Source organism: Neoarius graeffei, chromosome 6 (assembly GCF_027579695.1).
Source record: "Neoarius graeffei isolate fNeoGra1 chromosome 6, fNeoGra1.pri, whole genome shotgun sequence".
NCBI classification, from domain to species: domain Eukaryota; kingdom Metazoa; phylum Chordata; class Actinopteri; order Siluriformes; family Ariidae; genus Neoarius; species Neoarius graeffei.
In genome coordinates, this window is record NC_083574.1 from 3,398,786 (window position 1) to 3,425,196 (window position 26,411).

The 26,411-nt window shown below is 43.4% G+C and overlaps 1 protein-coding gene across 1 annotated transcript in view; it reads left to right on the plus strand.

The window, feature by feature from the left end:
• The window catches only part of kiaa1549lb (KIAA1549-like b), a 105,256-nt gene that overhangs the window by 27,862 nt on the left and 50,983 nt on the right, over positions 1–26,411 (plus strand). Inside the window, exons 3-8 of the mRNA XM_060922816.1 lie at positions 3,546–4,010; positions 4,161–4,276; positions 9,980–10,199; positions 12,537–12,670; positions 13,856–14,024; positions 24,457–24,516. Coding sequence (XP_060778799.1) covers positions 3,546–4,010; positions 4,161–4,276; positions 9,980–10,199; positions 12,537–12,670; positions 13,856–14,024; positions 24,457–24,516 — 1,164 coding nt within the window. The remainder of the gene's footprint in view (positions 1–3,545; positions 4,011–4,160; positions 4,277–9,979; positions 10,200–12,536; positions 12,671–13,855; positions 14,025–24,456; positions 24,517–26,411) is intronic.

The window sequence follows — 26,411 nt, forward strand, 5'->3', positions numbered from 1 at the left end:
AATACCACCAACATCCTCACCATCATTATTAGTGGCTTCACCATCAGATTCATCACCAGCATCATCACTATTGTCAGTGGTGTCACCACCATCAGATTTATCAACATCATTACTATCAGAATTATCACTAGTCTCATCACCTTCAGAATTGTCACCAGCATCATCACCATCTTCAACTTCAGAATTTTCACCATCAGTATCCTCACCATCATTATCAGTGGAATCATCACCATCAGATTTATCAACTGCATCATCACCATCAGAATTACCATCCATCTCATCAACTTCAGAATTATCACCAGCATCAGCATTACCATTATCAGCACCATCCTCAACTTCAGAAGCATCCTCACCATCAGAAATGCCACCAGCATCATCATCAGTGGCATCATCACCATCTTATTCATCAACAATATCATCAGAATTATCACCGGCATCACCACGATTACCATTATCATCACCATCCTCAACTTCTGAATTATCAAGAACAGATATACTACCAGCATCCTCACCATCATTGCCATCAGATTCATCATCATCAGCATCACTGTCAGAATTATCACCAGTAACATCATCATTATCAGTGATATCACCATCAGATTTATCAATCACATCATCACTATCAGAATTAACACCAGTCCCATCAACTTCAGAATTATCACCAGCAGAATCCTCACCATCAGAAATATCACCACCATCCTCAGCACCAGAATTATCATCAGCATCACCCTTATCAGCACCATCCTCAACTTCAGAATTATCACCATCAGCATCCTTCCCCTCCTCCTCCTCCTCCTCCTCCTCCTCCTCCTCCTCCTCCTCATCATCATCAATGGCATCATCACCATCTGATTCATCAACAGCATCATCACTGTCAGAATTATCATCAGTAACATCACCATCAGATTTATCAACAGCATCATCACCTTTAGATTTATCACCAGCATCACCACCATTATCAGCACCATCATTATCTTCAGAATTATCACAATCATCCTCACCATCAGAAGTACCATCAGTCTCATCACCTTCAGAATTATCACAATCAGCATCCTCATCATCATTAACAGTAGCATCATTACCATCATATTCATCAACAGCATTATTATCATCAGAATTATCACCAGTCCCATCAACTTCAGAATTATCACCAGCAGAATCCTCACCATCAGAAATATCACCACCATCCTCAGCACCAGAATTATCATCAGCATCACCCTTATCAGCACCATCCTCAACTTCAGAATTATCACCATCAGCATCCTTGCAATCAGAAATACCACCAGCATCCTTCCCCTCCTCCTCCTCATCATCATTAATGGCATCATCACCATCTGATTCATCAACAGCATCATCACTGTCAGAATTATCATCAGTAACATCACCATCAGATTTATCAACAGCATCATCACCTTTAGATTTATCACCAGCATCACCACCATTATCAGTGCCATCATTACCTTCAGAATTATCACCATCATCCTCACCATCAGAAGTACCATCAGTCTCATCACCTTCAGAATTATCACCATCAGCATCCTCATCATCATTATCAGTAGCATCATTACCATCATATTCATCAACAGCATTATTACCATCAGAATTATCACCAGTCTCATCACCTTCAGAATTATCACCAACAGAAATACCACCAGCATCCTCAACATCATCATCAGTAGCATCATCACCAACAGATGTATCAATATCATCAGCTTCAGAATTATCACCATCAGCATCCTTACCACCACCACCACCATCATCATCATCATCAGTGGCATCATCACCATCAGATTTATCACCAGAAACTGCATTCTCAGAATTTTCACCTGCATCATCACCATCCTCAGAATTATCACCAGTATCACTATCAGAAATTTCAACAGAATTACCATCAGCATCATCCCCAACCACATCATCAATATTAACAACATTCAGATCTTATTATGATTCTGCATTAACAAAACAATTACCATCCTTGGTGTCAATATCCCCATCAAGGATGTTGATTTCATTATCATCATTGTTACCTTCAGCATCATGGTCATCAGAATTATCTCCATCTGTATTATCACCAACAGAGTTATCAGCAGTGTCATCACCACCAGAAGTCTCACCATCATCACAATCAGAATTATCACCATCAGAAATATTACCATTAGAATTATCATCATCACCACCACCAAAACTATCACCATCATCATCCTCATCATCATCAGAATTGGTACCAACAGATTCATCACCTACATCAACACCACCACTAGCAGCAGCATTATCATCAACAGAATTAGCACCTTCAGCATCAATACCAAAAGAATTATCACCAGGAGCATCCTCCTCATTCTCATCACTGGAATTATCACCAATACAATCATCACCAGGAACATCACTGTCATCATCCTTATCATTAGAATTATCACTAACACCGGCATCACCAGAATTATCACAAGCATCGTTACCAAAAGAATTATCACCAGGATCATCACCATTAGGTATTTCAATAGAATTATCACCTTCAACAGTTACATTATCACCAACAGAATTATCACCCTCAACTTCATTACCATCAGAAGTATCAAGATCAGTATTATTACCAGGATCATCCCTACCATCACCATCCTTATTATCACTGGAATTAACACCAACACCAGCACCACCAGAATTATTACCATCACAAGCATCCTTACCAAAAGAATTATCACCAGGATCATCACCATTGCATTTATCAACAGAATTATCACCATCATCAACAGCCACATTATCACCATCAACTTCATTACCATCAGAAGTATCAACATTGGTATTATCACCTTCAGGATCATCACTATCAGAATTATCACCAGGCTCATCATTGCCATCACTGGAATTACCATCATCAGAATTGTCACCATCAAAAATATCACTACCACCATCATCATTCATGCAAAATGACTCTGGTTTACCTCCATTCCAAATGATAAGTCTTACATTAACCAACAGAAATGTAAACACTTCAGTCCATTCAGAACTACTTACCCTGGAACTATCACCAGCATTATCCTCAGAATTATCACAAACATCACCACCATCAGAATTATCACCATCATCAGAATCATTACTCTCACAATTATTGCCATCTTATTATGATTCTGTATTAAAAAAACAACTGATACCACTCATGTCTATATCACTATCAGCATCCTCACAATTAACATCTCCAGCAACATCATCCTATTATGATTTTTTGTTAACAAAGCAGTTTATATCTCTATCACCATCAGAAATGTTCTCATCATCCTCAACTTTATCTCCATCACCATCAGCAGCATCTGTTTTAACAAAATATTCCACATTATCACCATTACCATCAGTAATAACATCTGGATCACCATTAATGTCTGAACCATTGCCATATTATGACACATCAAAACAACAAACATTCATATCTGTGTCACCATCAAACTTGTTCTCATCACCATCAAAGTCTTCACTGCCATTCTCTCAGACCTCTGCACTAATCCCATCACAACCTTCACAGGAAGTGAGTGAACCTCATTTTGTTGTTACAGAGAAACCTATGCTGGACCAGTGGATGTCCAGGCTTCCGTCCTCTGTCCTCACTTCTCGAGAGACCAGGCTTCATGCAAAAGGAAATGTCTCTGGTTTACCTCCATTCCAAATGATAAGTCCTACATTACCCAACAGAAATGTAAACACTTCAGTCCATTCAGAACTACTTACCCAGGAACTACTAGCTAGCAGTTTCCCTCGACTCACTACCATCACCTCCACGACTGCCTCCACAATGACTACCACAACTACACAACCAACCAGCACAACTTTGTTGAACAGTACCACAGGGACTGCAACAACCACAACTATGGTAAAACCTCCCAGAACTATAGTACCGACTGTGTCCCCTAAATGGCCCACCACCACCCAGCATGTCAGGACCAGTCCACTCAGGACCACCACCACCACTCAAAGTTCTTCACTCAGCTGCAACATAACCGACAGGATGTGGGTTAAAACAGGTGAGAATGCTTACGTTCTTTTTGATACGTGGATAGATCTTGATGTTGACTCTGTCTTTAGATATTGTGGCTTGTGGGGAGCACTTACCACATACAGTGTAAGCCTTGCCACTCCAATTCATTGTTTATGTCTTTGACCTTCTCAAACAGTTCTGTCCGTCCACACCCGGAGGAACCGAATGGACAATATTTTGAAACAGAACCTTCCGAAAGGCCTGACTTTGGCACTGGTCAAGGCTCTGAATGACAGTGGTGTCCGTGCACAGGTCAGTTTGGTCTTGCTCTGTTCAGAGATGTCTATTCAGCATCAATTTGTATTGTACTGTTGCATGTTCCTGAAGTCCTGCATGGACAGTTGGACGACTCAACACATTTAAAACTCTCATTTGACATTTGACTGGGTAGATGTCCAGTGAAGACTTTTGGAACCTTTCATGGTTACTTTCTGCACATGAATTTGGTTGAACTGATTTTACATTACATTACATTAATGAAATTTAGCAGAAGCTCTTATCCAGAGTAACATACAACATACCCAGAGCAGCCTGGGGAGCAGTTGGGGATTAGGTTCCTTGCTCAAGGGCACTTCAGCCATTCCTGCTGGTCCAGGGAATTGAACTGGCAACCTTTTGGTCCCAAAGCTGCTTCTCTAACCATTAGGTTATGGCTTCCCCCTTTATGCAACATCAATAAATGCACATCTTCCTGGGAACAGTGATTACAGTATGTTTGAGAAATAAGACAAAAAACTAGCTACAGACAACTCCAGAATTTTTGGCACCTGTAGTAAACAAAAATGACCATATAATACAATTAGCACATGCAATTAACATAACATAATTTCAGTAGTTCAGACTTTTAAGCAAATTGCTGATTTCAAAATTATTGGCACCCCCACAGTTAATATTTGCTAAAGCTTCCCCTTGAAAGAATATACAGCACAGAGACAATTATAGAGAATTTGCACATTTTATCTCCTTTATATTCTTAAATTTGGGCATGTGGATGTCTTATTCAACCTGGACCACAAGTTTGAGATGGTCGTTTTTGGAGATGGAGTTTCGGAAGTTATCTTGTTCAATGGTCCATTTACAGCCAAGTCCTAACAAGCCAAGTGACCTTTTGACAGAGGCAATATCTTGATGCTTAGCTGAAATCAGAAGAGACTTTGGACTACCAGCCACTAAACATTTCTAAACCATCAGTGTAAGGTTTTCATTCAGCTCCTCCTGATTTTGAAACTTTCATCATAAAACTTGATTACCATCCTGTTCAATGCACAGAGAAAATCAGTATGCTCATGATTTCAGTTCCTGTAAAACGTCTTAACAAAAGGATGGCCCCAATTGTTTCAGGATCTTTTTTTTTTAATCAGTATATGTTTTAGCTTTCTATTGTACCATTGGCTTGTACTGCTCAATGAATATCCATTCCTTTTTGTGCTAAAATCTAACATGTGTGGGACATCTTATTTATACCCCCAGATAAAGAGGTAATGGCAAAAAATGCAATTCTTGAAGACTGAGAGCAACCCTTTCTGCACACTCTCATAAAGGGCACTAATAGTTTTGGAGACTTCCAAAAATATTAACCCAATAGTAATGCTAGATGAAACACCCCATGACCGCAAATGAGTCCTGTTGATGTTCCTGAAGGCCCTGAGAGGAAATGCAGTCCTCTAATCCCCTAATAATCTTTTGAACTGAGGGAAATGTGGGTGAGGTTCGACTCTGAGCCTCACTGAAACACAATCCTTCAATATCACCTTCATGAGGTGTTGATTGCTGACTCAGGCAAAAAGCCAGTTCACATCCCGAGCAACAAAACTCAATTGTATAAGAAATCCTGCAGTATCCCCACCCCACCCCACATTTACACACAGACTTAATGTGTGCTGAGGCATGAGGCCATCTGTCATGTTGTCATTCAGAGAGCCAACCCAACCCTGTTCTTATCTCTGAGAATGTCAGGTAAAATTAAATTTCCATTACAACAGTAACAGTAGGGCTGTTGTAAGAAACAGTGTCGCAGTTTCATGGTTCGAAACTGTGCATGAGCAAATTAACCTGATCAAGTTCCTTACTCCAACGGTTCTTATCCTTTTTGTATCTGACTATGACTCCACAGAAATTTCACAACCCCATCCCTCTGGACTTGTTCTAAATCACACTACAGCAACCTCCATTTCTCGATGCACGGGTGTGACTGAACTGAAAACCCTCTGGCTATGTTTAATCTGAAAATGTAGAAAATATTTTACATTGCTACCTCAGGGGTCACTAGGATTTGCGACAAACATGACAGCTGTCAAACACACAAGAACATGGCATTGCTGACCAGAACTAAACTAAGCATTGTTACATTTTTGGCTAAGCAGTATTGCACACTGCCACATTACTTAGATACACTACCTGGGCAAAAAACGGTCACCATTTGGATTTAAACGAGACTGTCAGTGATGGTGTGGCTCACTCTAGCCCTGTCTAGTCCAGAAGGAACAATCTAAAGTGGGGCACCTTGTGTAATAAATTGTGCAAGTTACGGTATATACACTACATACAAGCTATATATAGAAGTGATATCCACCCTAGGTAACCCTACCTTCATGCCAGAAATATTAATGAAGAATTGAGGGAGAAGAAGTGATTTGTGTGGAAACTGTCCGTTAGGGCTTAATTACTCCATATCTTTATTCTCATCTCATTATTTCTAGCCACTTTATCCTGTTCTACAGGGTCGCAGGCAAGCTGGAGCCTATCCCAGCTGACTACGGGGGAAAGGCGGGGTACACCCTGGACAAGTCGCCAGGTCATCACAGGGCTCCATATCTTTATTATTAATTGTAATTATGCAAATTTGGGTAGAAGTCATATGCACTCCAGGTAGACCAACCTTCCTGCCAAAAAGAATAAAAATCGGTGAAGAATTGAGAGAGAAGAAGCGTGAAATGTGGATGATGCCGGACAGACGCTGGACAATGGACAGCACATGATGGGATAAGCTCATCTCCTGTCGGCTGGATGAGCTAATAAGCAAATACTTACGAGCCTTTGATTGGATAATTACAGAAGCAATTAATGTTTCAGCTGGGAACAATTCTTTTAACCCTCACTGATGTAGTGAGTAGCTTCTTATTTATTTAACAAACATGTCAGAAGACGTATCCTGTGGTCAGGGAAAAGATGTTACTGTGTTTCAGAAGGTCAAATTATTAACCTGCATCAAACAAAGAAGACAACTAAGGAGATTACTGAAATGTCTGGAATTGGGTTAAGAACTGACCAATGCATTATTGAAACCAGGGAGGATCGTGATGAACCGTCAACTTCATGGAAAAAATGTGGTTGGAAAAAGATCCTGACTGAGAATGATCAGAGATCACTTAAACAATCAATGAGATCGAATCATAAAAAATAGACAGTAGAACTCACAGCTATGTTTAATAGTGAAAGTCAGATCATTTTCACCCTCACAATGTGAGATCTCACAGGATTGGGACTAAATGAATAAATAAACCCTTTATTATCACTAGTCACAAGTACCAGCGAAATTGACCATCAGCCTGTCCTTACATACACACATACAATTGACAGAGGGGGAATAGACAGGACAGGAAGACAGGGATGAAAAGAAAAAAAAATACAGAGTAACATGAGGAGAGGGGAGGAGAAAAAAGCAACCCCCACACTATGCTCCTGTGAGGAGCACAGTGTGGGAACATTAAAAAAAACACCTCAACACATAAGCACAAAATAACACAAGTACGGTACACTTTACAACATGAAAACTCGGGACTTGATGGGGGAGGGGGGCGATCAGGGGAGGGGGGAGGGGAGGAGGTAGAGGTAATCCAGCGCAAGCAAGCAGCCGTCCGTTCCTGCAGCCATGATGGCGCTGGTCACGCACCCGCTTGTCACACTGGGGGTAAAAGCGGTGACCGCGGGAAGTGGGGGAAGGAATGCGAGAGCGTCTCACAGCAGTGACCTTCAGGGGGAGATGTTGTCCCAGCAACGGCCTTGGCCGAGGCCAATGCTTTCTGAGAGAGCTGAAAGCAGATAAGATTGGGATTGTTTGGTCTTGGGGCGAGTAGATGCATTCTTTTACACGACCACTCTGATTGTCCATTCTGGTCTCCGAATCAATCCATTTCCTATGCAAAGCCGAAAGCTTCTCCATGATGTCATCCATGTTGCGGTTCAAGTTCTGAATAGCCACAGTCTGAGTGCTGACAGCTCTGCCCACCGCTTCAATCATGTCGGGCAGCTTTATGGGGCTTTGAACAGCTGTCACTGTTTTCTGATTTCCTCGATAAACCAGGGCAATGCCTAATCCAATCAGCAAAAGTCCTGTAATCATCTACCTATTCGGAACCATGTCCTCCACAGAAAGAATCACCAGGCACACGACCCGCCACCGCTCCCACGCATCCATCGTGTAGCCAGCCGCGGACGTTCCAGCAGGACAGACGGGTTCCCCTGAACCCAGGCTTCTCGTCGAGAAAACTGTGTCAATTTTGTTAAGAGACCAGTTTATCAATTCCATGATTTTTTTAGTTTGGAGAGCAGTGCAGAGAGAGTCTCTCAAAAGTATAGACAGACGAGACGAGACCGAGGAGCACAAGCAGGGAAAAATAAGGGAGAGGAGAGCAAAGAAATGTGACCGCCTTCCGTGAGAGCACGGAGGAAAAAAATAGTTCTGTGTCCATAAGAAAACCACTTGTTAGTGAGACTAATCAGGAGAAAAGGCTTCAGTTTGTTAGGGAGCATAAAGATTGGAGCAATGGAAAAAAGTCATGTGGTCTGATGAGTCCAGATTGACCCTATTCCTGAGTGATGGGCGTGTCAGGGTAAGAAGGGAAGCACATGAAGTGATGCCCCATTATGCATAGAGTCCACTGTACAAGCCTCTGGAGGCAGTGTGATGATCTGGGGTTGCTTCAGCTGGTCAGGTCGAGACTCAGCAACGTTATGTGGCAATAAAATGAAGTCAGCCGACGACCTGAATGTACTGAATGACCACGTTATCATCACATCAATGGGTTTTTTTTTCTTCCATGATGGCATAAAATTAGGGCTCAAATAGTGAAGGAGCGGTTCAGGGAGCATGGGGAATCATTTTACGCATGAATTCACCACCATAAAGTCCTGACCTGAACCTAGAGAAGGTTTTACACAGTGGTTCAACTCTCCCGTCATCAATACAAGCCCTCGGCGAAAAACTAATGCAACTTTGGATGGAAATAAATGCTCTGAGGTTGCATAAGGGTGTTGAAACAATGCCACGGCAAATACATGCCATAATCAAAGCTAAAGGCGGATAAATGAAATATTAGTGTGTGCGACTTTTTATTTATTTATTTATTTATTTATTTTGGCTGGGGCAGTGTATTATTATTATTTTTTTCTTCCATCTCAGCATGCTGCCTTCCCTATAGTCATGTTCTTTTTCATCGGATAAGGACGATGTGATTAAATACTGACGGTGTAAGAGGTTTTATGGAAAAGTTGTTCTTAAAAACAACTTTCTTAAGAAGAACAATTAGCAGGCTTGATTTTTTTTTTCTTTTCATGATGTGCAAAGACGTTTTGGTACAAAGATATCGCAACAGATATTTCCTTTCTTTGTCACCACTGACTTGTGTGTTTGCAAATGGTTGATTAAAATGGTGAAACCGTGAAAGTGTGATATTTTTAGACTTGGTTATTATTACATGAAAATTTGAAACAAAGTGACTCCTTGTGAGTTAACAGCTGACATCTCAGAACTTTGTATTCTTCCTTCTTTTTTTTTTTTACACCTTTATTATTTTCTGTCTGACAAACAACACTCTCTAACATGTATGTTATGAAGGATATGTTCTGTTTTGTCCAACGTATCAATTTCATGCCTCGTTTCCTCCTAATAACGCCGATTCTTCACTTGTAGCATTTCTTGAGATTGACTGATGCTCTGATTCTTCGCTCCTCCAGATCGAAAGTCTGTCCCCGTTGCCCAATGTGACCGTGGGCTATTACGTAACCTGTGGTGATATGGTCTACACGACGTCCGTTGTAGTGGAGGCTCTGAGCTCCTACGGCATGGACAGGCTGATGGCGGATATCCGGCAGTTTGCGCCCATGGTGCAGGCGGTGCCGATCCCGGCAGCCCCCTGGAGGCCTACTCCTGCTATTTCACTCATGCTGAAGACAGGTCAGAGACGCAGTCTGGCTCCGAGAGCTAGTGCCTGCTATGAGCTTGATTTATGTCCAATAACAGAGGCATTCAGCCAGGAACCAGAGAATGAGCTAATCTAATAATGTTCTACAGAGCAGGGGGATTTTTGTCTGAATTAAGCATGTGCTGATTAATTTTTATGTCACTTGTCTCATTATTGTGATATTATATTAAAATATTCGTGCTACCTGAGATGAGATGTTGGCTGGCATCATCATGTTTAGAATTTCGTTCAGTTTTATCATGCGTCATCACTTCTAGCACGCTGTGCGCCCCTTCGCGAGCTCGCTGCGTCGATTCGCAGCATGATCAGGCTTTTTAAACAGGAATAGTTCCTATGTGAAAAAAGCAAGTGAACATATTTTTGTTAGGAATATTACAGTTGACACAATAATAAATAGATAATCCCAAACACTTTGAAGTTATATTAGTTATTTGAATTCAGGACACATGATTTATTTCCAGTTTGACCTTAATTTGGTGATCATCAGTTCATAATCATTATGTGACTATGTCCAAAAACAACCAATTACTAACGTTTATTTAACGTAGGTTTGTTAGGCATGATGAAGCACTTATGCTGGAATCATGTAGCCTTAAGAACACAACCTGGAGCTGAAGTGTGACTAAAAATGTTAAACATTTACATAATATCGGCTGGCTTTTTTTCATGGTCTATCAGATACATTCCATTCAGCTGGCGTGATATTGAACGAGTTGAAGACAAGTAGGTGAATGGAATATATCTGATAGACCACTCTACACCAGCTATTATTATTATTATTATTATTATTATTATTATTATTATACATACACACTCTCTTCATATCAGCATACTCGAAGGTCAATGCTAGCTTACCCATGACTCGGTGCGATTTGTGCGGCAGTGCAATTACCTTCCAGCCAGTGTAGTGTTCATCAGTAGGGTTAACAAAGGTCAATGCTAGCTTACCTGTGAGTCTGCGCCATCAACGCAGCAGTGAAGTCACCTTCCAGCCAGTGTAGCGTTCATCAGTAGTGTTAGTGAATGCTAATAAAGCAGTCAAGCCAGTGCTATCAAGAGCAAGTAGCACAGGCAAACGACCAAGAAAGTAAGATTTCTGTCTCTAGACTCTTCTTCCATGCTGCACGCTTGCTACAGTATTTTTCACTCAGACTTAAGGATTTATTTCCCTGTGTAATTTACTGAGTTACTTTTAAAATCAACATCAACAGCTACACACAACGGAGCAAACTGGCAGCCAAAATTCTCTCAAAATCTTTCATATTTAACGAAGCAAACTTGGTGGCCATGTTTGTTTACAAACCGTCTCAGTCATTCGCTAGTGTGGAAGTTTTATGTCTCCGACGTGTCGCATCGCTCCTGTAGAGGGTGGCCCCATTTGGACAGTTGGGGGTCACGTCTGGAGGACGCTCTGGACTCTTGCAGTGGTGCTTTTGTGGCTGGGGACTGCAGTTGACTTGCTGACTTTAGGACTGCAGCTGTCGTGAACGGTTTTGCGCTCGGGTTTCCGTCGGTGGAGGGTTTATAGCATCAACGAAGCTGACTTCATGTTAAAACTGTTAATGTTATAGTCATGTTGTCTGTTGTTGCCCAAATGAGGATGGGTTCCCTTTTGAGTCTGGTTCCTCTCGAGGTTTCTTCCTCATGTCGTCTGAGGGAGTTTTTCCTTGCCACCGTCGCCACAGGCTTCATCATTGGGGATAGATTAGGGATAAAATTAGCTCATGTTTTAAGTCGTTCAAATTCTGTAAAGCTGCTTTGCGACAATGTTTATTGTTAAAAGCGCGATATAAATAAACTTGACTTTTCCAGTTATTTGATGTCTGTTGATATGTTTTTCTCTTGTAAATATGCCTGAAGAATATCTAATGAAGTTTTGGTAGCCTTTTGGGTGTTCAGTGCCTCTTTCACTTTCCCAGCAAACACAGAAATGATTATGCGCATACGCAGCAGAAAAGTCTCTCATTGGATATTCGCGCTCTGGCATATGACATCATGTTGTCTTGACAACGTGCAGTATCATAACAATGTTCAATGCTCGTTCTCCATTGGGTAGTCATGTAATACACGTAGGATAAGTGATATGCTAACAATATTGCATGCTATCGAACCAAATGAATGAAACCCGCTAGAAGGGAATAGAACACGTTTTTATTCCATTGAAAAAGTGTCCTGTATGGATAATAATAGACCATATTTTTCATTATGTTGTACCTGAGATAATATAATGTCTATTAAGCCTATTATTTCTAGTGTTTTATGGACAGTATATTGTAAAGTCTGGAGTGAGTGTGTTTGTGTGTAAACAGTTTTGAGGTTTGTAGGACCGGGAGATGATCTGAGATCCTGCAGGTTTGCTCAGCTGATGGAGGAGAGACTGGAGAACGCTTTTGCTGAGGCTGAAGCCAAAGTGCTGAACTCTTACAGCACTCTCAGCGTGCAGGTGTGAGCACACGCCTAATTATTCTGTTATAGCAAAAACATTTTATTTTCACTTGTACCACAGCGCTGTTGAATTCTGGACTCTGATTGGCCAGAACTCTGCTTCATCAATCACCCTGTCATTGATTATTTTTCTATAACAGCATGTCAACAAGTGTGGGCAAGTGTTTTATGCCTTACATAACACATCATAACTGGGTGTAATTAATTTGTGCTAGCAGCACTGGCACAAATTGTTACTCTCACTCAGGATTCTTCTTCTTCTCCTCCTCCTCCTCCTCCTCCTCCTCCTCCTAACATTTTAGGATGCTATTTCTCCCTCAGTTTTCAACCAATCATCACCAAATTTCACATGAAGAATACCTCTGAGCTGAATTACGTTGCTATGACTTTTGGTGCTGATCTGGATCACTGATCCAGAATGATCCATGAAAAACAGGCTTTTTTCAATCACTTATAACTCGGTCAATTTTCATGATTTTTTCAGTCAGTCTTTTTTTAAATTTTGTTTAGGGCAACAGGGTGAAACTTTTCCTCACTAAGTGTCATTCTCTATCTCTTACCGTTCTGGATCTATAGGGTATGGTGTCCAGATGTCCCGGTTTGTAACAGCCAGCGCAAATACCTATGACTTGAGTCACAGTCTCTATCTAGTTAGATTTTTCTTTTATGCATCATAATGCTTTTGCATTTTCCTTCAATAGATTTTTTAAATTGAGTGTGTGCCCATAATCATCTTTAATATAAATGCAGCATTGGCATATTTCACATAGCTATTTTTTTATTGCTTGCTTTATGAATCGCAGTATTAGAGACAAACCAAGTTTTCTTTAAAGTTTTTTTTTTTGAATATGTCTCTTGAAAAAAATGGTTCTTTGAGGGTTCTTCTAAAAGTTCTTCATGTAGTTTGTATCACTTTCTAAAAAGGTTCTAGTTTGGAACCCTGCCTGTTGTAGGTGTCGGATTCTCCAGAACTTTTAAGCATTCCCCAAGAGGGACAACTGAAGACCACTTAGACTAAATGTGATGTTTTTTCTAAGTCTGTCGTGACAGTAAGATGCCAAACTATCACTTGTTTAATTGCTGTAATTTTTTTCTTAACTATAACTTAATCAGCTTTACGTGTGTTTCGTTTCTACCTCTCTCTATTTGTCTTTCTAATTTTTGGTCTTATTTTGTCTCTTAGATCCTGAGTGTGTCTCAGTCGGCCGGTTCTCCTGCAGTGTCTCTGGTATACGTGGTGCGTAACAGAACCGTGACCCTGAATGGCACCGTGGCCAGTAACCTGCTGAGCCGCTTGACTGCTGAGCTTGTGGGCTACTTCCTGTTTTACCCTCCACTCATCACTGCAGAGCGTAAGGGTTTTTAAAATACAGTTTTTGAGCATGCTGCATGTTTATTTTTTGTTTATCTAACTCCAACAGTTAAAGGAAACCTCTGGGATTTTTTTAACCTGGGTCCTATTTTCCCATCTCTTTGGATCCAAACAGGGGCGATTTCTCAGAGACAACAAGGGAAGCCGAGCTTCCCCTAAAATTCTCTCCCCAAACTGCGGCGTCTACGACGTTGAATTCTCATTAAAACAATAACTTGCATAACATAATATATGCCCAAGATTGTATTTATGTTCATAACTATCCTGTAACTTATTTGAGTGATGTCTGACGAACTTGCAGTTTGCTACGAGAATCACCTTTGCTGCCAGGCTGTAACCTTTCTTATTTCAATGGGCTCTATGAACTGGCAGCAGTGTTGCCAGATTGGGCGGTTTTAAGTGCATTTTGGCGGGTTTTGAATATATTTTGGGATGGAAAACGTCAGCAGTATCTGGCAACACTGACTGGCAGCCGGGTATCCGTTGCAGTCTACGAGACGGCTCTGAACAGCCAATTTCGGCTAGTTGTTATTGGTTAAAATCAACAAAATCGTCACTTCCAGGGAAGCCGGGCTTCTCTGGGACTAAACGAGACAGTGGGAGGGACAAGAAGCCGGGCTGATAAAGGATTATTGGAGGTAGTGTTAAAGACATGAGGAGGGCGGTACTTCGGCGAGGAACACGGAAGTATGATCAGTCAGTCCCTAGCGGATGTCGAGAAAGTGCAGTCGTGTGCCAAAGTGCTGTCCGAATTTCTTTTCATATAAACGGTTCTTCTTATTGATGTCTCTGTACATTACTCTGTAAATAAATGTAAATATTACTCGTTGTGCTCCGTTAACTTTCATCCATTCTATCAGTTTGATCATTCGTGAATTCACGCGTTTATTTCATTTGTAGTTCAATCTGGTTGTAGGCTAGCTGGAGCCTTATTGGGATCTGCAGTGCTAGCTGCTAACAGAAATTGGTGAAGTCTCTGGAAAGCACAACCAGCTGGTATGACAGGGTCACAGACCATTTTCTAGAAAAGTAGCGGAGGGCAGAATTTGTGTATAGTGTTCATGTTCATGAATCTGAAGTGTGTATATTGTTCAGTAATGTTAAGAGAATGGTGGGCTCTGTGTTATAGGTTATACCTGGGTATAATATTCAAGGTTGTGTGTGTTGCATAGCCTACCTGGTTATGAATTTCCAGACTGTGTTGCAGAAGATGTTCAAGGATGTGTTGCACAGCTGGGTGTTGTGTTAAAGACTCTGTGTTGCATATCAGGGTATGATGTTCAAGGCTCTTCGTTGAATAGCCAGTGATTTTTGGATGTTTGATATTTTTGATTAAGGATATGAGGTACTAGCCTGGCAAGCCAGACTATAACATGAAATGTACAAGCAAAAATACTTTCTGCCACTAGGTAGGGTTGTCTAGTTCACTGTGCTAATGGGGCACACTTTTCTATGCTTTGATATCCGGCCTACAGGTTTTACGATGAATGCGTAAAATGGGCTTCCCCTGTTTTAAAAACCAGCAGCCACCACTGGATCCAAATATGTAATAGGAACAAAAATGTTTGAAATCGGTCCAGGATTGAGTTAGAACATTACAACCTGCAACCACAAAATGCCTATGCAAAATTTCTTAAGTCTGTTTCCAGAGTGCATCTCGAACAAGATTGGCTACAGGAGGCTTGGCCTTGTTGGTCATTGCTATCACCAACTCTGACCTTACCGCAAGTCAGCTGGTGATGTGGTGTCCAACGCATGGTCATCCTGAGGAGGGGCCGCCCTCCAGCCTGTTAGGACTAGGACTGTTTTGGCCTCTAGAGGCCGCTGTTATTTCCTTTTCATGTCGTGTTTATTTTGGCCTCTAGAGGCCGCCACTGTTCCTGTGTTTTGTGTTTGTGTTAATTGCCTAATTATCTTCACCTGTGTCCTTAATTAGTTTGTCTATTTATACCCCTGAGTTCAGTCCTCTTGTCACGGAGTCTTTGTGCTGTTATGTTTATCTCCAGTTTCCTTTGTACTGTGTTTTTTGATCTTCTTAGCTTTTGAATTTTTGCACTTTGCTTTTCTTTTGGATTTACTCTTTGGTTTTTTTTGTCTTTTGTTTTGCCCTGTATATAGTGTATATAGTTTAAATAAACCATTTGATTCTTTTTCTACTTCCGCCTCACGCCTCTGCATTTGAGTCATCCCCCTGGTGGCCTAGTGGGGGTTTGCTGGATTATCACACCAACGAACCAGGTTCGAATCCCAGCAAAACCCTAACAGAAAGACTCCGTCATGACCGACTCAGCAGAGGCTGCTTCAACTGTCTACCCGGCCAACCTTCAGGGAATTATGGCAGCTTTGACACGCTTCGGAGCGACCATGGACGCTCATGGACATACGCTCACCAGCCAACGTGAGGCCCTCGCTCGCCACGAGGAACTGCTTCAGCAAATTGGGAAAACCCTGGCACAGCTGACATCTCTGCCTGCTGCTCCTGATCCAGTTCCTGCTCCTGATCCAGCTCCTGCTCCAGTGCCTCCTGCAATGCTGCCTTCTTCACCTCGCGAACCCAGCCTTCCTGCACCACAGAGGTATGACGGCAAGCACAGTGAGTGCCGAGAGTTCCTTACCCAGTGTCAACTCACCTTTGAGCTTCAGCCTACCACCTACACTACGGATCGCCGCAAGATTGCCTTTGTGATCACCTTATTAGCTGGTAAGGCGCGAGCCTGGGCTACTGCTATCTGGCAAAGACAGGGACCTGAGTGCTTTGATTTCCAGCTGTTTTCTGAAGAGATGCTTCGGGTCTTCGATCAGGCAGACATCAGTACCGACGCAGCCCGAAAGCTCATGTCCATCCGGCAAGGAGGAAGCGTCGCAGATTACGCCATCTCGTTCCGAACACTCGCAGCAGTAAGTGGATGGAACGAGACTGCCCTGGTGTCAGCCTTCCACCAGCCTTCACTCTCTCAGCCAGAACGCAAGGCCATGGAGGAATACCTCAAAGATGCCCTGGTCTCTGGGTTTATTCGACCCTCCACTTCACCTGCTGGAGCCGGCTTCTTCTTTGTCAGCAAGAAGGATGGGGGGCTCCGACCATGTATTGATTACAGGGGCCTGAATAAGATCACTGTGCGCAACCGATATCCCCTTCCGCTGATGTCCACAGCTTTCGACCTGCTCCAAGGCGCCACCGTCTTCACCAAGTTGGACCTACGGAACGCATACCACCTCATCCGTATCCGACAGGGAGAAGAGTGGAAGACTGCCTTTAACACCCCGTCTGGGCACTACGAATACCAGGTGATGCCCTTCGGACTCACCAACGCACCAGCTGTTTTTCAGGCCCTAATCAATGACGTCTTAAGGGACATGATTAACCTATACGTTTTTGTCTACCTCGACGACATCCTTATCTTCTCCAAGACCGTGCAGGAGCACCGCCACCATGTCCGCCAGGTTCTCCAGAGGCTGCTACAGAACAATCTGTTCGCCAAGGCCCAGAAATGCGAATTTCATGTTCCCGAGGTCTCCTTTCTGGGATTTATTGTACGGACAGGCCAACTCCAAATGGACCCTGCCAAGACCCTGGCCGTCCGGGATTGGCCTACTCCCAAGTCCGTTAAGGAGGTTCAGCGGTTCTTAGGATTCGCTAACTTCTACCGCAAGTTCATCAGGAACTTCAGTTCTGTGGCAGCACCCATGTCAGACCTCACCAAAGGGACAGGTGGATCTTATGGCTGGTCTCCTCAGGCAGAAAAGGCGTTCAAAGACCTCAAGGACCGCTTCTGCACGGCACCCATTCTGGTTCTCCCGGACACCTCCCAACCATTCATCGTGGAGGTGGACGCCTCGGACAGTGGTGTCGGCGCGGTGCTCTCTCAACGTTCGGAAGGAAAGCTGCACCCCTGCGCTTACTTCTCCCACCGCCTGAGTCCTGCTGAGTCCCGGTACGATGTGGGGGATCGAGAACTGCTAGCGGTCAAACTGGCCCTTGAGGAGTGGAGGCACTGGCTGGAGGGAGCACAACATCCATTCCTGGTTTGGACTGACCACAAGAACCTGGAGTACCTCCAGCAAGCCAAGAGACTGAACCCTCGACAGGCTAGGTGGGCCCTGTTTTTCAGTCGGTTTGACTTCACCCTCTCATACCGCCCCGGCTCCAAGAACACCAAACCTGACGCACTGTCCAGACTGTTCTCTGCCACTAACAGGGAGAATGAAGTCGGGCCTATTATCCCTGTGTCCCGGATTGTGGCCCCTGTCCGCTGGGGTATTGAGGAGGCTGTCCGACGAGCCCAACGCCAGGACCCCGGTCCTGGGACGGGGCCACCAGGCCTCTTGTACGTCCCACATCAAGCCCGGGCCAAGGTTCTCCAGTGGGGTCACTCTTCCCCTCTCACCGCCCACCCGGGAGCTCGGAGGACCCTGGACTTCCTGAAAAGACGCTTCTGGTGGCCTAACATGGAGAAGGAAGTAAGGTCATTTGTCCTGTCCTGTGAGGTTTACACCAGAACCAAGAACCCACGACAGCGTCCCCAGGGTCTCCTGCATCCTCTGACCATTCCCCGGCGTCCCTGGTCCCACGTGGCAGTCGACTTTATCACGGGTCTCCCTGAGTCACAAGGTAACATGGTCATTTTGGTCTTAGTTGACAGATTCTCCAAGGCCTGCCGCTTCATACCACTGTGCAAACTCCCCTCTGCTCTTGAAACTGCGAAACTTTTGTTTAATCATGTCTTCCGAGTCTTTGGTCTTCCACAGGACATCGTCTCAGACCGAGGGCCCCAGTTCTCCTCCCGAGTGTGGCACGGGTTCTGCAAGGTCATCGGAGCCACTGCCAGCCTCTCCTCTGGGTTTCACCCACAGTCCAATGGTCAGACGGAGAGGCTCAACCAGGACCTGGAAACCACCCTGCAAGGCCTGGCTATGGATAACCCGACATCGTGGAGCACCTGGCTGCCATGGGCGGAGTACGCCCACAACACCCTGCAGTCATCGGCCACCAAGCTGTCGCCATTCCAGTGCCAATTCGGGTTCCAGCCACCTCTGTTCCCGGACCAGGAGGAGGACGCGGGGGTGCCCTCGGTCAACCAATATGTGAGACGGTGTCGCAAGACCTGGAGCAAGGTCAGGAAGACCCTCATACAGACCTCCAGAACCAACCAGACTCAGGCCAACCGCCATAGGAGACCTGCACACGCTTTCCGCCCTGGGCAGCGTGTTTGGCTGTCCACTAAGGACCTTCCACTGCGGGTGGAGAACCGCAAGCTTGCTCCTCGCTACATTGGCCCCTTCAAGGTGGTGCGCAGGGTGAACCCTGTCTCCTACCGGCTCCAGTTGCCCCGGACTCTGAGGATCAACCCCACTTTCCATGTTTCCCTGTTACGGCCCGTACTGACGTCTACGTATGCCCCTGCCCCTAGGAACCCCCCACCCCCCCGCATCTTCCAGGGGCAGACTGTGTTCACTGTGAATCGCCTGCTTGACTCCCGCCGGGTCCACGGCGGGTTGCAATATCTGGTGGACTGGGAGGGCTATGGTCCTGAGGAGCGCTGCTGGGTTCCTGCTCGGGATGTCCTTGATAAAGAACTATGTCGGGACTTCCATTCGGCCCATCCGGATCGCCCTGGGAACGTCAGGAGACGCTCCTAGAGGGGGGGGTCCTGTTAGGACTAGGACTGTTTTGGCCTCTAGAGGCCGCTGTTATTTCCTTTTCATGTCGTGTTTATTTTGGCCTCTAGAGGCCGCCACTGTTCCTGTGTTTTGTGTTTGTGTTAATTGCCTAATTATCTTCACCTGTGTCCTTAATTAGTTTGTCTATTTATACCCCTGAGTTCAGTCCTCTTGTCACGGAGTCTTTGTGCTGTTATGTTTATCTCCAGTTTCCTTTGTACTGTGTTTTTTGATCTTCTTAGCTTTTGAATTTTTGCACTTTGCTTTTCTTTTGGATTTACTCTTTGGTTTTTTTTGTCTTTTGTTTTGCCCTGTATATAGTGTATATAGTTTAAATAAACCATTTGATTCTTTTTCTACTTCCGCCTCACGCCTCTGCATTTGAGTCATCCCCCTGGTGGCCTAGTGGGGGTTTGCTGGATTATCACACCAACGAACCAGGTTCGAATCCCAGCAAAACCCTAACAAGCCACCTTTCTAGACACACTAATGAGGGACACTGTGGCTCAGGTTCTCTCTGAACTAACACTGTGCATCAACAATTGTGATGACTGGACATGTAGCTTGGCTGAGGCTGTGATGATGATGATGATTTCCAGAGTAATGTCTGAATATTTAGCTGATTATGAGAACACGAATGAGTGTCTGAAAACATGGAAAGAATCTGTTTTGTAAACATTAGAAAACAGCCCCATGCAGTAATCGACTACAGGCACTGAATGGGGCGCTGCGTCAGAGACCAGAAGGAGAGAAAGATAAAACAATGAGTGTAGAAATTGTCATTTTCTACAGTTTCTTTACAGTTACTGAGGTAAACAGACACGAGTGTATCTCTGTAGGGATCCTTTCCATGTTGTCAGATGATTCTAATGACATTAAGTTTGTCATTGCTGAAAACAAGTGCTTTACTTTGACCTGGATGATTGGCCTGTAGGTTTACATTGTATAGCCATTTTATGGTTGCCGTTTATAGAGTTCTACCTCAATACTGGACCGATTTCAAGTGTTTCTGTCTGTAGTAAATATTTGGACCCAAAAAGATGGAAAAATATGACCCAGGTTAAAAAATTCTAGACTTTTTCCTTTAAAATCCCCCACATCTTGTCATGTTCCTGAGAAAAGGCAAACCATAAACTCCTCTGTCCTGAAGATGTCGGAAAACGTAAAGTTCAAGCTTCACCTCTGACTTGCACTGGAGACTCCTTCCATAAATTTTACAATATACACTTTATTTACTACACATTTCTTCTCAGTACTTACTCATTATATCATTACTGTACTGTAAAAATGACCAAATTATTAGCTATAAGGCCGGTTGCCATGGCGTGGCATCCGTCGTGCGTCCGCCATCCACAATTCAGTTAAATCGTATCTCCTCCGTCTGTTCTCCACGGATTTCTGTTCCCATTGTTTTGTTTGAAAGAACTCATCACTCTGCACAAAACTTGGTTGTTGTTTTGTGAAATTTTTTGCTAATGAGTTAATAATTAGGCCAAATGAACAAATTTTCCAGGCCTCACACTAGAATTGTACCTCCTCTCTCATTTCTCATCTGATTTCATTTCTGATCAATGTTTTGGGTCGATCTTCACTTGGGGAACAAAACTTGGCCGTTTGTCTGTTGATTTTCCTGTTGTAAACAATTTGGTTGCAACTTTGTTTATGTTCAGTTAAACCGTGTCTCCTCCCTCAGTTCTCAATGGATTTCAGTTCTGATTGTTTTATTTGAAAGAACTCGACCTTCTGCACAACACTTGGTCATTGTATTGTCAATTTATTTTGCTAATGAACTGCTAATTAGGTCAACTTAACGAGTTTTGGGACTTTTTGCTAGAATTGTATCTCTTCTCTCATTTATCATGCGAATTCAGTTCTGATCGATGTTTTGGGTAGATCTTCCCTTGAGGAACAAAATTTAGTCCTTTGTCGATTTTCCAATTTGTCAGTTGTCCTGGAGGTTTGTCCTCTCTCAAACAATTTGTTGTGGAGGTTGGTCCTCTTTCACACTGTCACATTTCTGTTGTTTGATGTTTTGGTAGTCATGGTTGTTTTGATGGCAGGCCAGATGAGCTGCTACGCCCTTGATGTTCTGGTCATGTAATAATTGCTGTATGTGTTGTAACACGCTTATGAATATGATGCGACCGTATTCATACATTTCTGTCCAGAAGAACTCACCTCGACACCCAGTACACCATGTTGGGCTATTTTTAGAAGCCTTAACGTGGTTCTTGTTTCTTCAGGTCAAGAGGAGGTCTTCTGCTGTCTCATTTGAAACAGAACAAAATAACTGTTGTATGGTTCGAGGCAGATTGCGTGACTTCTGTGTGCTTCGGCTCACTGATCAGGCCTACATTTTTCCCTCAGTCAGTATGTCATGCAGCTTTCTCTATGCTACGTGATCGCTCTGAACGCTGCTTATCTCCATTTCACTTCTTACCCTTTCATTTCTGGCTCTCAGGCTGGAGATAAATCTGAAATGGCATTTGAAGCAGAAAGGTTATGCAGTTATTTGAACGGACAGAGTCAGAACTTCTGGAACAGAAGAGTAGATGGATGAGACATGAAGAGGGGTCAAGAGCTATTTAAGAAGATGTCTGGAGATACAGGAAGTGAGGGAATGTCTCTTAAAGTTACGTCTGAGTGATACAGCGCTAGTGTCTTTTGGTACTAATCTATTGTATATATGATAGTCTGGATGCTGATTGGTTAGAAGGTGACAATAGCTCATTCATAAGGGCTTGTAGTGTGGACGAGCCACATAACCTGATTAAAATGTGGTGAAGGAGATGTTTGTTTAATATTTATGGAAGGAGTCTCCAGTAACAGTCAGATGTAACATTCTTATGGTAACACAACAAGCTGGAACATAGAGAGAGAAAAGGAAAGCTAGCTGCTATAATAAAGTGAGAATAGGAACGATCTTGTTTAATGGACACGGAGTGTCTTCTTCTTTCTGTTTTACGCAAGTAGGATATGATTACAACGCTAAGACTGTATTACGTATTGTAATCTTTTGTAATGAACATGCATCTTTCCACGAATTCTGTAGATGAGAGAAGAGTTGCATGGTGGGCATGAGGCATGCCAAGGTGGAGAATGAAACCGGTGTGAATGAAACACTTGGCATGCACAGGAAGTGAAGGCTGTTTCCTGCCCTTCCTGGCAAAAAGGAAAGCTCAATCATCAAATCTAATTAAGAGGGAAAATAATTAACAATGGGGGAGTGCTATTACAGGTGTCTATCTCTGTGTGTGTGTAAGGGCGGAGCGTTATAGGGCCCTTCAGGCGGCTGGGCGGGAATAACACACACTCTCCTGCCTGCGAACACATGCTCATGTTTGTTCAGTTCTGGTCCTGAAGTCTTCACACATCTTCTCCTATCTCATTAAAAGATCCACACCAATGAAATGACTTAAAATTGATACAAAAGCATAACCTGATATTTATATTTATATATGTAGATGTAGATTTTATTTAGGAGTGAGTTGCTGCCCCAAGTGAAGGAGTTCAAGTATCTTGGGGTGTTGTTCACAAGTGATGGTAAAATGGAGTGTGAGATGAACAGACGGATTGGGGCGCCATCAGCAGTAATGCAAGCGTTGTACCAGACTGTCATGGTGAAGAGGGAGCTGAGCCAGAAGGCAAAACTCTTGATTTACCAGTCAGTCTATGTTCCAACCCTCACCTCTGGTCATGAGCTTTGGGTTATGACCGAAAGGATAAGATCGCGGATACAAGCGGCTAAAATTAGCTTTCTCTGTAGGGTGTCTGGGCTTACCCTTAGAGATAGGGTGAAGAGCTCAGACATTCGGAGGGATCTCGGAGTAGAGCCGCTGCTCATTCATGTCAAAAGGAGTCAGCTAGGTGGTTCGGGCATTTGATTAGGATGCCTCCTGGGCGCCTTCCTTTGGATGTTTTCCGGGCACGTCCAACTGGGAGGAGACCTTGGGGTAGACCCAGAACACTCTGGAAAGATTATACTGTATATCTCATCTGGCCTGGGAGCATCTTGGGATCCCCCAGGAGGAAATGGAAAGTGTTACAGGGGAGAGGGACGCCTGGAATACCCGGCTTAGCCTGCTGCGACCGCAACCCAACCTCGGATAAGTGGGAAGAAGATGGATGGATGGATGGATGGATGATTAGACTTGCTTTTTTAACCCATCGTATTTCACTCATCAGCTAATTAGCAAAGCCTCTGGGGATACATTTGGTGCATTAGAGAGAGACTGACACCTCCATTCAAAGTGCTGGAAAAACCTGATTTCTAAATCTGCTGCATGATCTCAAGAGCCATATTAATATACTCTCCAAGTCTCTCAAGCCTCAAGCCTTTCTCGTTAGTGCTGAGAAAGGATAAATGTTCTTTCAGAAATTCATAATTGGCTAGTACCAATCTAATCGAACCCACTATGTTTTTTTTTTTCCACACGTACAGTATTTTAATATGTAAAAAAGCTGCATGCTCTTGATTCTTTTCTGTCAGAGAAGAAATAAGCCAAACCCTGGTTCTGATCTCATGCTCTCTGCTCCAATATTCCCTGAGAGGATGCAGTCGGCCAAAGCTTTTAATCACTCTGCCGATATGTAACCGAGTCAAAGTTTCATTAGGAAAATGCTTCAAGGCTTCACTCCACCAGTACGGATGGTCTGCTCAGCAAAATGTTGGAGAAAGCCTCTGAACTGAGGATCAAAGCACTTCAATTTAAAATCCTGTCTGTCTGTCTGTCTCTCTCTCTCTCTTCTAGCTTTAGAGTACCACAACCTCAACACCTCAACAGCTACCAAGGATTTCTGGGTAATAACAGGTAAGTGTATTGATTTAAGAACAATCAATCTGGAAAGCTTTGTATTGACCTAGAATGAAGAATCAGGAAATGTTGGCTGTGTTCTTAAATGTTACTGCTGCCCTTGTTGCCTTACTGCCGTAATAGACCGGTGTCTCACAAGGCAGGACTTTCGACTGAAGGTATCTTCTAAGAACGTTCATTTCGAATGACCTTTTAGGATAGCATTGACGGTAACGTGTGATGTCAGCATGCCATGTACAATAATTAACCCAAAGAGTTAACTAGCTGGCTGACAGATGCCGCACAAATCATATCAAACAAATTAATTTTTTGGTTTTATTCTATCCACGTTCACTGGATATGAGCAATCATGCGTTCTTATTGGCTACTCTACTACTAGACTATCAGCTCATATACCATGAGTAGAGAAAAACAAAATGACCGAGCATGTTGCTGAACCAACCAAGAACAAAATAAAAACTCTACTTGAAAATAAAACCCCCAAATTTATTACGTATTTAAAAGAAACAGAAATGGCTAATAGTCTCTTATATAAATGTAATATATCTCCTGTTCCACACTCCAGCCCAGTCGGTGGCGGTAATGCACCTTTAAGTTGGTTTGCCAACCGCCAAAAAAAAACCTTACAGAAGAAGGAGGAACCCCCCCCCCCCCCAAAAAAAAAGCAATGGAATAAAAGTATTTGATGGTAAGAATGGATCTTTTTGTACTTTTCAAGAATTATGATCGCATTTTTCACAAATTGCTCCTGTCATTTTGCCCGTTTGTTGACATTCTAAGTGGAAATTATTTTGTCGGCATTTTGTATAAAGTTTTTATTTACTGAATTTGCAAAAAATTAAAATAAAAATGCTCTGTTTCTCAAAATCCAGTCAATGTGGATAGAATAAAACAGTTATTCCACTCAATCTAGTCGTACATGGATTATAGAGAACTCAGTGCTACGCGCCTCATCAGCTATCAGCTCATGTACGACTCGATTTAGTGGAATAACCATTAAATAGTCACAGGGTTATGAAAGAGTACAATGTTTATTTCTTGGTAACTTTTTAAAAAAATAAGTAAAACAAGCTTTTTTTTAATATTTGTATACGAACTCACTGGGGTGGCACGGTGGTGTAGTGGTTAGCGCTGTTGCCTCACAGCAAGAAGGTCCGGGTTCGAGCCCCGTGGCCGGCGAGGGCCTTTCTTTGCGGAGTTTGCATGTTCTCCCCGTGTCCGCGTGGGTTTCCTCCAGGTGCTCCGGTTTCCCCCACAGTCCAAAGACATGCAGGTTAGGTTAACTGGTGACTCTAAGGCCCTGTCCACACGGCAACGGATTCAGGTGAATCCGATAAAATTTTTTATCGTTTCGGCCTGGCGTCCACACGGCACCGGCGTTTTGGGTGCCCCAAAATGATATTTTTTGAGAACGGTTTCCAGAGTGGAAAAATCTGGCAACGGCGCCGTTGTGAAGTTGTCTGGATGAGTAGAACGGATTTGTTTACAATGACGTCACAACCACATGACTAGAACAAGCAGCACTCACTCATTCACTCCAGGTAGAAGAAGGGGTTTATGCGCATGCGTCCTACTTCTTCTATTGTTCTGGTGTCTCCGATGGGACCGTCTTACAGCGCACGTAGAGGTGTGGCATGTGTATTGCATCGTTTTCAGCAAGCATTGCGTTGCCATATGTACCTGATATTTTACTGATCCGTTGCCCATGTGGACGCGATATTTTTTTTACCCGCTAAAAAAAAATCTCGTTGCCGTTGTCGTGTGGATGTAACCTAAATTGAGCGTAGGTGTGAATGTGAGTGTGAATGGTTGTCTGTGTCTATGTGTCAGCCCTGTGATGACCTGGCGACTTGTCCAGGGTGTACCCCGCCTTTCGCCCGTAGTCAGCTGGG